A 14,194-nucleotide genomic window follows, 5' to 3' on the forward strand; every position below is an offset into this window, starting at 1 on the left:
AAAGTCTCCCACCCTGCCTCCCCTTATCTTTATAGACTTGATGGAGTTGGACGTGGAGGACGAGAAGGACCAGGATTGGTCGCTCCTTCTATATTGAACCCGCAACTCTTCCTTACACCAGTATTAGACTGACGAGTATGGCAAATTTGGTTCATGGTCATCCAACCTAAATAATAAATGAATTGAAAATGTAGAAAATTAGGTGATATTATCAACACGTTAGTGAACGCCGTTGAATACAATTGTAAATATTGTCTAAGGAAATAAATATTGGGCCCCAACAATTACATACCCAATAAACAGCTTTTAGAACAAGAGTGGGGCCCATGTCCACCCATTTAAACCAATAGCCCAGAATATTAAATAAAACCCAATGGGCATCCAAACCGTAAGATATGAATGGGCTTCAACATAATAAATAAGCGCCCATGCACGCTTTCTTCTCAGCCGCAAACCGTCGTTGAGAGAGAGAGACCGAAAGGTAGGGTTTTTGACAACTTATTTGCTTACATATTCTTTGATTCATTCTTGTTAATATTTGTTTCCATAATTCAGTGTTTATGTATACCTATAATCATTCAGTGCCTGCCTGCTTATTTCTCAAAAGATATCAGGGTTTGATCTGATTATTATTATTATTATTGTTGTTGTTGTTGTTGTTGTTTAGGTTACATACGCAGCTTTGATTCTTGTTAGTTTTTGTTTTACATAGGTGTTTATGTATACATAATCAATATAATTAGGTTACATACGCAGCTTTGATTCTTGTTGATTAATTTTGTTATATATAACTTTCCTCCAGATTTTTTAAACCTATTTTTGGGCCCAATTTAAAAAAAAAACACAGGCGGGGACGAACGAAAGAACGTTGCAATGTCTGATTTGAAAGGTCAAGACGTTGCAATGTCTGAATCGAAAGCTCAAGAGGACATGGACAAGGAGGCTTTTGAGCAATGGAAATTAAGGTGGCAAAAGAACTACACTACCCCTGGAGAGGAGATGTTTAGATTCAAAAGATTTCGAGAAAGTCTCCGTCTAAAAGAAAAAGAGGAGGAGGCCTCCACCAATTCGGAACCACCTTGGATGGCTTTGGACAGTGATGCGGCGGTCCTGCGTGAAATCGAGGAGTACCTGCTACAAGTTTGTAACCATTCCGGTGATGTATCTTCTTCTGATAGTGATACTGATAGCGAGGGGCGTGAGCTTAGAGCCAGTGGCTACCATAAGGTTTTCCTCCGAGAACAAAATGAGGATGGTACATTCCGCATGGATACTTTTTACTCGAACAATCCAACGCATCCAATTTCTGATGTGGGCGCTAGGTATTATAAAGGCCAAAGTAAGTCCCACTCTCTCTCTCTGATTAGTTAATTGAAGCCTCCTAATTAATTAATGAATTATTGATACAACAACAAGATAAATTCAGTACTAATGGCTGCTGCTAAATGTTAGGTGGTCGTAAAAAAGATGATACCAAAGAGGTCAAACGCCAAAAATCAGGCTGTGGAGGATGCTGCAGTGGCAGTGGAACCGGAACCTGAAACTGTGAGGGAAGGGTTGTAGAAATGGGCAAGTTATTAAGTAGTGGGTAGTATTTATGTGAAGTCTTTCAATTGTAATGCTATATATATATATATATATATATATATATATAGAGAGAGAGAGAGAGAGAGAGAGCGGTTAACCTACATTATTAGTAATCGTACATTACATACGTGATAATCCTGACCGTAGGATCAAGGGATTAAAAGCGTGATTAAATAATTGTTTAAATGTCTGTCTAAAACGTAATTATGTGAACCAAAGGTTAAAATGGTCAATTTCCTATACCTAAATACCCGGCTAAATCTCAGTATCTAATCAAAAAACCATATTTGATAATCAAAAATTTCGGTGAGTTTCAAACGATTCCGACCGACGGAGAAAGACGATTAACAACGGTGAACAACCAACGACCATCGATTTCACTTGAGAATGACGAATACGGCATTAAGAGGTATCGATTAAATCATCTTCTGAACCCCGTTTATTTTGTTAGCCAGTCCCAACTTTGTAGTTGAACTAATCGGCGGTTACATTATATGTTGAAGAAGCTAAAAGAGAAAGACGGAGCAAGAAAAGAAATGATCCGGTGAAGCCGGTGCACATTAGCGGCATAACTACAGGTTTGATGTTGATTGAAGTTTTTTAAGCCAAAATTAGGGTTGGTTAACTAGCGTTATTTGATAAGAACAAGCGTAATTTTTTGTTGATTCATTGATATGTAGTAGCGGGATTAGCAGGCTTAACATTAGATGACGATGATTCTTTTGAATGAACTAGCGGAATTAGGTTACATTGTGAAATTGGGAATTTTACCACTTGATATTGGGGCGTCTGATCTAATTGTGAAATTGAATCGTTTGAGCTAACAAACGACATTAACTACAGGTTTGATGTTGATTGAAGTTTTTTAAGCCAAAATTAGGGTTGGTTAACTAGCGTTATTTGATAAGAACAAGCGTAATTTTTTGTTGATTCATTGATATGTAGTAGCGGGATTAGCAGGCTTAACATTAGATGATGATGATTCTTTTGAATGAACTAGCGGAATTAGGTTACATTGTGAAATTGGGAATTTTACCACTTGATATTGGGGCGTCTGATCTAATTGTGAAATTGAATCGTTTGAGCTAACAAACGACATTAGCATGATTGATATGTAATATTGAATTAGGTTACATTGTGAATTGGGAAATTTACAAGTTTTAAATATGAAACTTATAATATTGGGGCTTCTGCGGTAATTGTGAAATTGGTGATTTAGAGGTAACAAGCGGCATTAGCATGATTGCTATTACATATGTTGAATATTTGATATGACCTAGCGGTTCTAGCTTAAAAATTGTGAAATTGGAGATTTTGAGATAACAAGCGGCATTAGCATGATTGTTTGCTTGATTTAAATTTTGTATTGAAATATGATGTAGGGGTTGCTGATGATGATGATGATTTTGAGCCCCCGATTCAGTCGATAATGACAAAGCAACCTCAGAAATTAAAGGTTAATAAAAAGCATACAAAATTAAGTCTACAAGATGATGATGATGACTTTGAAGTACCTATTAGAGACTTGATAGTCAAAAGGGGTGAAAACACAAGAAAAAGGCCAAATACTACAACTAACCAAGATGGTGATGACTTTGAGCCAGTAAAAAAGAAACAATCGAAAAACGAAAAGCAGATGGATCCTATCGAGGGGAAACGGAAGATTACCGATGCAGAACCTATTAGGACAGAACCAAGACCGTACTATGATTATCATCATGATGTAATAAGCCTACGGTGCAGTCCTTCAGGTTTTATGGATACAGTTAAGCACTTTACTGAAGCGCAGGTGGCGGATGTGAAGAGCATTGGATTTGGTGAGGTCCTTAATATAAAACTTTATCATATAAGCACACGTTTAGGGTATTGGCTCGTACGAAACTATGACGAGCAATACAGCACACTAAACATAGGAAATCACAAGATAGAAATCACCCGAGATTCAGTACATGACGTGTTTGGTATCCCAAAGGGTAATGTTATTGTACGAGAAAAAAATAAGCCTAGGAAAGGAGCAATAGTGGAGAAAAATACGGCTACTCAAGGCGCAGAAACAACCATAGATGAGTTCAAAAACCAGTGGCCAGACACAAACAAAATTACTCATACTTTACTTGCAAGAACTATGTCAAAGCAAACCACTGGCGGACGATTATTCAAGCTAAATTTCCTAGCCTACTGGAACACTTTGTTTGTAGAGATAACAAAGTCAACAACTGTTAAACAAAGTTTTCTACTTGCAATTGACAAAGAGGAAGACATTCCAAATCTGGATTGGTGCTCCTTCGTTTTAGAATCGCTGAAACGAACAAGACAAGGTTGGAAAAAGTTAGACTCACAATACAATGGCCCGGTTGCATTCCTAACGGTATGTTATGTACACATCTTTAAAGGTTATGCTAAATACGATATTAATATTAATAATTTGGTTTTTTTCAAAAAACAATATGCAGCTTCTATACAGCCATTATTTCAACAAAAGACACAAAATTTTCGATGAAGCTGTCAAAATGCCTGTCATACAGTATGTAACCTCTGGTATGATCGACGACGTGGAAGAATATTTATACAACAACGGGCCGCTAAATGTTGAAGATTGTGATGAAGTGGAGAAAGACGAAGGAGCAAATGATAATCGCCAGGATCAACAACATGTTACTGCCTCACGCATCAATGGCGATGATCATCAAAATCAAGAGTCTACGACCGCACCATTCGAAATCGTAAAACAGAACACTTCGACGCTGTACACTGACCTTTTCGCTGACAACATCCCGATACACGAGGCAGCTGCGGTACAAGAAAACCTCACCGAATTCAATACATTAGATCAGCGTATGGAAGATACGGATGAGTACATAATACCACCAGTGGATACGACACATGTCTACAACAGAAGAAACCTGGCTGGAAACCTGGATGGGGAAGATCCGATTGACGAAGGTAACATACCATCAAATACGGATTGGTTTAATGGGTGGAATCCGAATTAACATATTTCAGCTTTGAATTTAGATGAAATGGACATAGGGACACAAACGCAAAAAGAGATTGACTACTGCAGCACTCCGGTTCAACTAACCGGGGTGATCTATGATCATGCTGCGTGGGAAGCCTCGAAAAAAAGTAAAAAGGTAAACTGGATTTTTTGTTTTTGTTACTGTCAATAACACATGCTATAATACTTGTTTATGATGTTAGAAAATAATTACTGTACATGTAATAACGCATATTGGACAACAAATTAATAACGCATGGTTGGGGACTTCAGAATTTGACAGTTGGGGTTTCAAAAAATGAACGTATGCTGCTGCTGGTTTGGGCTGACATAAGTCTGGACTAAGGGAAAAATATATATGACTGTCAAATAGGAGGCCGATTAGCATAAATCTTGATGCCATAAAAAGTGCAATGGGCTTCTAATTTTATTTACTACCCACAAGTTTAAGCTGTTGGTCCAATTTTTTAGTAGTAACACATATCCTGATAATCACGCATGATATTAAAAAAAAATGAAACTTGGCTTCTTAGACTGGTAATCACGCTTGAACTTTTTGAATGTCCAATTCCGCAGGTGTTGTTGAAAACAATGGACAATAATATAAAGAAATACATTTCTCTGGTTTCGGATATGAATAATCTCGTTAAGGGGGTAAAGGAGAAGTTTTTCTGGGATGTTGAAATTATGGAAAGGTGTAAAAAATGGAATGATGCGGTTAAAAATACAGTTTCTAAAAATACAGTTTCGATACCTGATGAAGTAAGCTCTGCTGGTGATGAGGTGGTTCAAAACAAAGTTGGACAGGGTGGCGAAACAAATCAAGAGTTAGAGGGCGATGGAGATGCAAGGTTGGAACATGAAAACACAGGGAAAGATAAAGGTATATAATAATTTCTCTTATTTGTTAATATTTACAGGAAATTATGATTAATAAAAACCAAAACGTTTGGGATTTTATAGGATGTGATGATGTTCATAATACCCCATTTGATGATGGTGGTATTTCGGACTCATGCCTGGCTGCCTTACAAACCATCGAACCAGGCGTATATAGGCAGACTACAGAAGGTAACAAAAATACGTTCATTACTAAAAAAAGGTACATTTTTGTAGCTTGTGATTACAAAAAAATTAACCAAATCAAACATAAAAACAGTGGCACAAGCAGATGTGGTAAACAACATGGACCAACCTGTAAATTTGGCAGAGTGCAGTCAGCAACAAGCACATAAACAGAATACAATAACCGACGCCTATGATAAAGAAAAGCCTCCGACAACATCAGCTGATGAACCTGATGAAGTGACCGAAGCAGAAATGCAGTCGGTTGAGACACTTTTAAAATTGGCTCCAATCCTACAAACATCAAGTGCAAGTAATCAAAAGACTCCTGTGTCAGCGAACACAAATAAAACGGATGACGAGAGGCATACACACCTAGTGAGAACGCGTATCAACATGATCAGGGAAAAGAACGAAAAGCGGATGGCAGAACTAGGTGACGCATACAGATCACCTTACTGCAACAGGGTAACCAACTTATATGAGCCACTTTTGGGACGTGACCAAACAATCATCTGTTATCTCTTAGCTCCGGTGGGAGATATTGGGTAAGATTTTTAACCCTAATAATTAGTTTAAAAATTTCATCTTTTTTTAAACTTTTCTTTGTTGGTATTAAAAAACAGGACATTGATATACAAGTCTGACAGTGGAGTCGAAACGCTAAAAATCATATTTGAAACCTTCCACCCATCGCAATACATATCATATGGTGGAATGGACGCATTTGTAGATGTTTTAAACTTTGAAGAGAAAAAAAGGGACAAAAAATCATCACCCTACAGGCTGTTCTTGCCAACTACAATATTGGTAAGTTTTTCAACAATAATCACGCAAGGTTGAAAATTTAATATGTTAATCACGCATGGTTGCATTTTTATATATTACACACCCGTGTATTAATGTTTAATGAATACATGTTTAATGTTACCCAACCATTCTATATTATAATCACTCTTGTTAACGCTTAAATGGAGCGATGGATTTTAATGAGAAAAATCACGAAAATTCTTGCAGCAAGACGAAATGTTTGAGCCAAAAATCACAGATAGTGATCGATTGAAAGTATTCGGACCAAGCGTAGACGATATATTGTGTAAGTATCAGGTGAAGAAAGTTGACAAAGTTGATCTCATCTTCATTCCAGTACTACTTTCTGATCATTACTGGTGCCTATGCTTTAACATGAAAAATGGAGATATCGAGTTAATAGATAACTCTAGGTATGCCGAATCGTTTACCAAACGCTACCGTGGACGCCCCGAAAAGCTGGTAATTCTAAGTAGCTTTTTATTATTATGATGAATAGGTACTAATATGATTTTTTGTCGTGCTTATAGCGGAGAGTTCTAATACTATACCTAAAAGGCAAAATTGGACAAAAAGAGTGGATAACAAAGTTGGAAAAGGCAAAAATAATTCGAAAGGAAATGGATTGGAGAACTCTTCAAAACGGTTGTGACTGTGGTGTCTTCACTATGAGACATATGGAGACATACAAGGGCAAATCTCCATGGAATGCAGGGTTTAAAACGGAAGACCAAAAGAAGATTCAAGATTCACAACTACGGTTTTTGCGGTACAGGTATCTTAGTAAGATTGTATTGTCCGACTACAATCTTATAAGGAAAGAGGTATACGACAAAGCTACGGACTTTATGAAGAATTCGATACCCGTAGATGCTTTGCACGATCTAGATAGCAAAATAAGTAACAGATTGGATCAGTTCTTCAACCTCAAAAAGGGGAAACAAAATGAAAAGTCGTAGGACTACTATCTTGTTGTCTTTTGTTCCAAACATCTTTGACATGTTGGATTTTTTATTTTTATTTATAATTCTAATAATTTCTGGTTATAAACATAAACTAGTCGGACATTTTCATTATTCAAACACACAACTTTCATACAAAATATAAAACACTTAGATAGACATGATTTCACACCCCATATGATTGACGATACATAATAACCATCAGAAATAAGTCTCTAAAAACTGGATCTTCAACTCCATAGAGCATCCTAAGACGGTAATGGCGTCCGCAAGTTGTTTTAATTGTTTCTCATCCCGCTTGCCAAGATCAACCATAAACATCATAGCCACCTCTTTGACACTTGAATCTGACATACCAGACAACAAATTCAGTATCTCTTCTCTCCTTTTCATGTTCTCTCTAACCCTATGAATGTTAGTTTCCAGCAAGTCTTTACAAGACTTGTCTTCAGCTATTTGATCCCCGATTCTCTTTTTTAGATAAGCACGCATACCAGATGACGAAGACGAACCACTCGATGAATTACAAGAATCTGCCATATTTTAAAATGAAAATTGAACGGATAAAAATTGAACGGTTTTCCAACGATATATAAAAGGGAATTGCAGAGCAAGAGGACAATATAAAATTATTGACCATGACAGCTGTTTTTTTTTTTTTTTTTTTTTGTAGTTTTCTTGGCCCATTACAAGTACATATGTTATGTAACAAAAAATCACGCATGATACAAATTAGATTGCTTTTATGTAAAATCACGCAAGATACAAGTTAGATTCCTTTTATATTAAAAAAAAACGCTTGAAGTTAGGAAATCACGCATGTCCAATTTATATCGCAGGAATTAAAAAAAATAACGCATGCCCAAGTTTTATCCCGCATGAAGTGATAATTAGACAAACATTATCAGTATACAACTTGATATATAAAATACTTATCACTCCAAATAATGAAACCCTATAACTAGATAGACTACTGTTAAGTCGATATGACTTGTAATGATGTAAAATATTAAATTTAACTTACCAAAATATCTCTCAACTACCAAAATTAATTACGCAGTAACACACATATATGATTCACTCACCCCCCATTAGGCATATACTCAAAAAAAATATATATCAAACTCTCTTCAAAAACAACAATGTCGACGGATCCCGCGAACGAAGCAATCAAGGAGCTCTTGAATACCCGCAGGTTAACGGAACTTGCTTCTAATGTTAACTCTTGTAACAGTATTCTGGATGTGCAGGGAAGGCTATTAGAACAAAAAAAAAAAAAAAACCAGGAAGTGTGGGGAATGCTGCTGGAAGAACCAAAGTCTTTGTTGAGGGAGAAAGGAATACAACTGATGAAGGATCAAGCATCTGCAGATAACTTGGTATACTCATATCTGAAAGATGCAGTGGAGACCGTTGAAGAGAAGATGGAGACGTCCGAGAAGGAGGTTGGGAAGATAATGTCACCGAAGTAGATGGTATGGCTGATTAATACACTATTTTGTTGATTTTCGGGATGACCTAATGTGTTGTTGGTATTTTGGACAATGGTAGTTTTAAGTCTAGTTTTATGTGTATTGAACTTATATGTGGGGGTATATTTTGGTAAATCATCCACCCATAGCTAGTTATGATGATGAGAATCAGTGTTATGCCACTTGATGTCTCATACTTTTTTGAATGTTGCTTTAGCAATATTGATATGAAAAAAGTGCATGTTAATTATTATCACGCATGAGTTTTTATTTTATTACGCTAGTTATGGAGATGAGAATCAGTGTTTGGTCACTTGAAGTCTCCATTTCAAATAGTCCTGTGTATGGTTATGATTAATCACAAAAAAGGGGTAAAAAAAATCAATTGAGATATTTAATCACGCATATCATGTAAAAAAAACATGTGAATGTCATAGATTACATAAAGTTCAGTCATAACAAAATCATTAAATATGGAATGTTTATGTTGTTCAAACACTACTCGTCTTCGCATTCAAAATCACTATCTTCTGCTTCGTCGGACTCCTCAAACTCCTCTTCGTCACCAGTTTCAACCTCCTCGTCCTCTTCATCAACTAAATTAGGATCCTTCTCTAACTGAATTGCTCTTCTTTTCCTCCCCTCCTTATTGGCAACCTTATCAGCAGCAGTAGCTTCACCCTTTAACACCTTGCAAGTTCGAATGTCATGACCTTTGATATTGCAGTGACTGCATGTCCGACCTCTCTTGCCTTTTAGACTAATAATTTTCTCTTTTTTTGATTTAATGCGCTTATGTGAACCGCGTCCTTTGTTTCTAATACCAGTTGGCACACGGACTGTAGGTGGATCGTCAGTGTTTGGTTTCTCGTAACCAATTAACCTTTAATATCTATCAAACTTAGGGTCGATGGGCTTGGTTATGCGAAGTTCATCAACCATTTCTTTCATCTCTCTCATCCGATCCCTGACTATAAGTAGATGATCGAAATCTTTGATCAGGTTACCAATAAGATACTCTCCAGTCTGCATAATCTCATACGCAACCTCTTTGGCCTTTTTATGCGTATCATCACCGTCAACAGTAATATCAAATGTATTATTAAGATCATTCGGTACCACATCTTTAGTCCATCTTCTCATTACATACTTGTTGGGAATTTCCTTCACTTTGAACATCTTGAACACGAAATATATATGCTTGCACAACAATCCATATTGTTCAAACCTGCGACAAGTGCATAATGCAATTACATCCTCCCCCTTCTTGAAACATACCTACACAAAAAAAAATAATAAAAATAAAATAAAAAGGAAACATGGTTTGGCAATAAACGCATATTAGCTGGTGTATATACTATTACCTCTAATAAACCGTCGCCGTGAGCTTTCCAATCCTTCATACTTATCTTCAAAAAAGGTTCCTTAATTTTAGTCTCCATCGGAAGGCACTCGGACAGTGTTCCTTGTAACTCTGCCTGTTGATCAGCAAAAATTGACCTGGTGTAAATTTTCATGGCATCATCCTCTAGAGTAGATTCAGAAAAGTTATCGGGGACTGTATTTCTAGATATATGGTCATTCTTCCGATGGTTGAATCTTTGAATGTCCATTGCACCATCAAAATGGTTAAAGAACTCAACAAGGGTAAGTTGAGAATTCGCCACTTGACAGAAAAAATGGTTTTCGCTCTCTGATCTAGAAGTGGTCCGCATAAGCCCAGACATAGGCTCATGACGATAGAACGCTGGGATCCACGAAGATCTCATGCCAAACATATCATCAATCCACTTATTCTCAGTTAGACCGAAATCAATCATTATCAGCTTCCAGTCTCTCTCAAATGTTTCTGGCGTAATCGAATCTGTCCATACAATGTCACACATACGTCTCTTAAAGTCTTCGTTATTGCACAGCTGATGTCCGACCTATTAAACCAAAGAATTGGAACTTATTGAACAAGGGTAATGAAAAAAATGAATAATGAACATAATAACGCATGATGAAAATAATAACGCATGATGAATATTTTTAGTCTGGGCAAATAAACATATGAAGCCAATACAACTATTACGCCAGTTCTAAACATAATCACGCATACTCTATTTGAACCTAACCTTATCAGCAAGTTTCTTCATTATGTGCCACATACATAATCTGTGCCTACTCTTATCGAACACTGCTTCGATGGCTTGTTTCATCGCGGGATCCTGATCAGTGACAACCACATTCGGCTGCTTACCAAATGAGTTCAAAAATGACTGTAAAAGCCACTTGTATGATTCAATGCTTTCGGATGCTAACAACCCGGCTCCAAGTGTCACATTTCGACAATGATTATCAATACTAGTAAAAGGTACAAAAACCATTTTATACCTTCAAAATGTGAATTCAAAAAATGAATAAAAAAACAAGATGATTATAAAAAAAATTACAGTAATAAGCTTGAAGTGATGACTAACTTGTTGGTTTTAAATGTAGCATCAAACGATATGACATCTCCAAACTCAGCATAATTACGTTTGCACAAGCCATCGGCCCAAAACAGGCCGGTTAATCGTTTGTTTTCATCGACCGAATGAAAGAATGAATAATCAACCATAAACTGCTTTTTATCGGTCAACCTATTGATAACCATATCTGCATCATACTGTCCGATGTAGCTATGTATCCTAGCTCTAAAATTCTTGCAATCGTCTTTAGTTGCGCCTACATTTTCAAACCCCCCGTATCTTTTTCTCATTATATTAAAGGCTTTCACTGGCCCAAGATTCAATGTACCAAGCTCCCATATCATCTCTTCTTGTGTCTCAGACAGATGTCTATAAGCTGGTAATAAGTGCATATCTTTGGGGCACACGAATGAATGATTATGAGATTGAACAAACTTATCAACCTTAAACAACACCCCATCCGTCGAACAAAGCTTAATTTGTGCTTTACAGCCGGTTCGAATAGTAGGTCTGTTCCTACGTTTATATGGCTTAGACAACTTCGAATAATTCTCATCAAATACCTGTGGTTTATACCCCTCTTTTGAACACACAAAATATTTAGACTTGATAATACCACCAACATGATGTTCACCTCCTTTTCGAGCGGAGAACCCTGCCTTCTTGGCATATGTCTGATAAAAAACATATGCTTGTTCTATGGAAGAGAACTCCATTCCAATAACAGGAACACATGATGAAGCTACCTCTGGGATATACAATCTTTCATCTACATTTAAAAAATGACAACAAGAAAATATTATAAACATACAGAGAAATTAAATAAAATCACGAAAATTGAAACAAAAAAAATTACGCATCAACTATAAATAACGCATGTAATATAATAACGCTTCAGAATCTAATACCGCATAAACAAAAAACAACCAGTAAATTAAACTTCTCTTGAATTCAAACAAACACTCGTGATTAAAAATACATTTAAGAAAACTAATAATTGTGAAAATGATGGAGATAAAACACAACACATTTAATAAAGCCATTTACTTTACAACTTACTAGTCTGATCGTCTAAGGTAACGTTGTTGTCTGATGTCGGATTCCGATATTGCTCTGCATCATCATGTCCGGTATCGACCTCATCATCTTCAAATTCGACATCATCTATGTTTCGAGCATTACTACTCTGTGGATCCATTACAAAGAAAAAACTGATGAAACCCTACTCGCCCACCAATAACCGCTAATTTTATAATTTGAAAATGGAAATTAATTGAAACTGATACTGATCGTAATTACCGGGATGCTGGAGATAACGAACTCGCGTAATTTCCTTGTTTTTAGTAAATGTCTGAATTACCCCTGTGACAAGAATGAAAAATACTAATCTGCCCTTAATGATTAAACCTTAATTGCGAGATGATCAAACAGATCTGACGGTCAGCATATTAGCGTACGTGAAGTACGATTACCCCTTTTGTACATTATACTTCCTCTATATATATATATATATATATATACATACATATATAGGATAAAGATCCGTTAGGAACCACCCTTTATTGCGAGAACCGCGAGAACCAGTGTGAACACATGGCATTTTTGTAAGGGTTCCTTCAAGGGTTCTGTTCTTCAAGTTGTTAACTGTTACCACCCCTATGACAACCGCCGCCGCCGACGACACATCCGCCGCCGGTCAACGTTAACACATCGTCGCTACCACCACCGTGACACCACCGCACCACCACCGTGACAACTAATTTGACGACAAATCCTCCGACGAAAACACATCTGGTGACATACATCTGCTCATAAGTCACCACTGCGATAACTAATCCGGCTCGTCCGATTACTCAGTCGAATACATCATTTATCCGGTGATTACAACAAATTACATCCTTTTTGTTACACCCATTCTGTTACCAATTTCTATGTTGTTACCAATTCCCACTGTAAGTATCCTTATACGATTACTCAGTCCGATTATATTGCTATATGTCATCTACTTACAAATAAACATGATTTCACTTTATAACCCCTTTGTGATATATATGGCATCTTTTGATTCATCACATACATACCTTACCCGTCAATCTGATGGTTTCATAGTTCAAGCGACAAGAAAAAGTCCTGGAAGAAGCTTGCTTTGGGTCGGATTTTAAGGTGTCTGAGTGTCTTAACTGGGTCCCTATTAAAGTTAATGGTTTCATATAGAGGTTGCTGCAGAATCGGGTTCCGGTTGGGGAAAATATGCGTGCGAGAGGGGTTAGTACCATTACGGGTTGCTGCATATAGTGTGCGGGGGTTTCGGAGTCGGTCACACATGTTTTTATTGAGTGCCCGATAGCCAAGGCGGTGTGGACGAAGATCTCTGTTTGGTGTAACTGGGACCTTGCATGCCTCTCATCCCTGGAGCAGCTTGTTCAAGAGTATACGCGACTAGATTCTTATGTCAATAGTACATTGCTTTTGGGTCTAATTTACTCCACTTTATGAGTAATTTGGAAGGATAGTAACAACAGTCTCTTTAAGGGGGGCAAGCGTTCTTTAGAGTCGGCTTCCGAGAATGTTATTAACCTCTCGTTCGGATGGGTAAAATATCGTTCGAAGTTCTGTGTTGATAGCTGGGAAGGCTGGGTTAATTTGTTTTTTTTGTTATTTTATGTTTTGTATGGCTGTGTATGTGCAGAGTATGTTCTGCACTTTTTTTTCTTATTTAGATTTTTACCCCTTGTTGCTGTTTTACCAGCTAATCGATAGTATTTCTTTTGTGGTATGAGAAGTTTTGCGGTATGAGAAGTTTTGATGCTGTTCAAACAAACAAAAAATTAACATTTGCTTGATTAC

The 14,194-nt window shown here is 36.9% G+C and overlaps 2 protein-coding genes across 4 annotated transcripts; both read left to right on the top strand.

Moving 5' to 3' along the window:
* The first annotated feature begins 849 nt into the window (after positions 1-849).
* Positions 850-1,636, top strand: LOC110910355. The gene is made up of 2 exons (XM_022155027.2): positions 850-1,339; positions 1,453-1,636. Exons 1-2 carry the CDS (start codon positions 874-876, stop codon positions 1,539-1,541), a joined length of 555 nt encoding a protein of 184 aa, XP_022010719.1. The 5' UTR covers positions 850-873; the 3' UTR covers positions 1,542-1,636.
* Positions 1,637-1,652: 16 nt separating this feature from the next.
* On the top strand, positions 1,653-7,092 carry LOC110885900. Of its 3 annotated transcripts, none has more exons than XM_035979135.1 (10): positions 1,653-1,996; positions 2,091-2,165; positions 2,970-3,955; positions 4,041-4,721; positions 5,385-5,468; positions 5,549-5,656; positions 5,745-6,198; positions 6,277-6,460; positions 6,668-6,922; positions 6,991-7,092. In XM_035979135.1, exons 1-4 carry the CDS (start codon positions 1,975-1,977, stop codon positions 4,578-4,580), a joined length of 1,623 nt encoding a protein of 540 aa, XP_035835028.1. In that variant the 5' UTR covers positions 1,653-1,974; the 3' UTR covers positions 4,581-4,721; positions 5,385-5,468; positions 5,549-5,656; positions 5,745-6,198; positions 6,277-6,460; positions 6,668-6,922; positions 6,991-7,092. The 3 variants fall into 3 exon arrangements, with proteins under 3 accessions (XP_035835028.1, XP_035835035.1, XP_035835031.1); XM_035979142.1 differs by having other exon boundaries at positions 2,094-2,165; XM_035979138.1 differs by lacking the exons at positions 5,385-5,468; positions 5,549-5,656; positions 5,745-6,198; ... (1 more) ...; positions 6,668-6,922; positions 6,991-7,092 and adding an exon at positions 5,162-5,274.
* The last annotated feature ends 7,102 nt before the right edge of the window (positions 7,093-14,194 follow it).

This window comes from Helianthus annuus, chromosome 2, assembly GCF_002127325.2.
Source record: "Helianthus annuus cultivar XRQ/B chromosome 2, HanXRQr2.0-SUNRISE, whole genome shotgun sequence".
Taxonomy (NCBI): domain Eukaryota; kingdom Viridiplantae; phylum Streptophyta; class Magnoliopsida; order Asterales; family Asteraceae; genus Helianthus; species Helianthus annuus.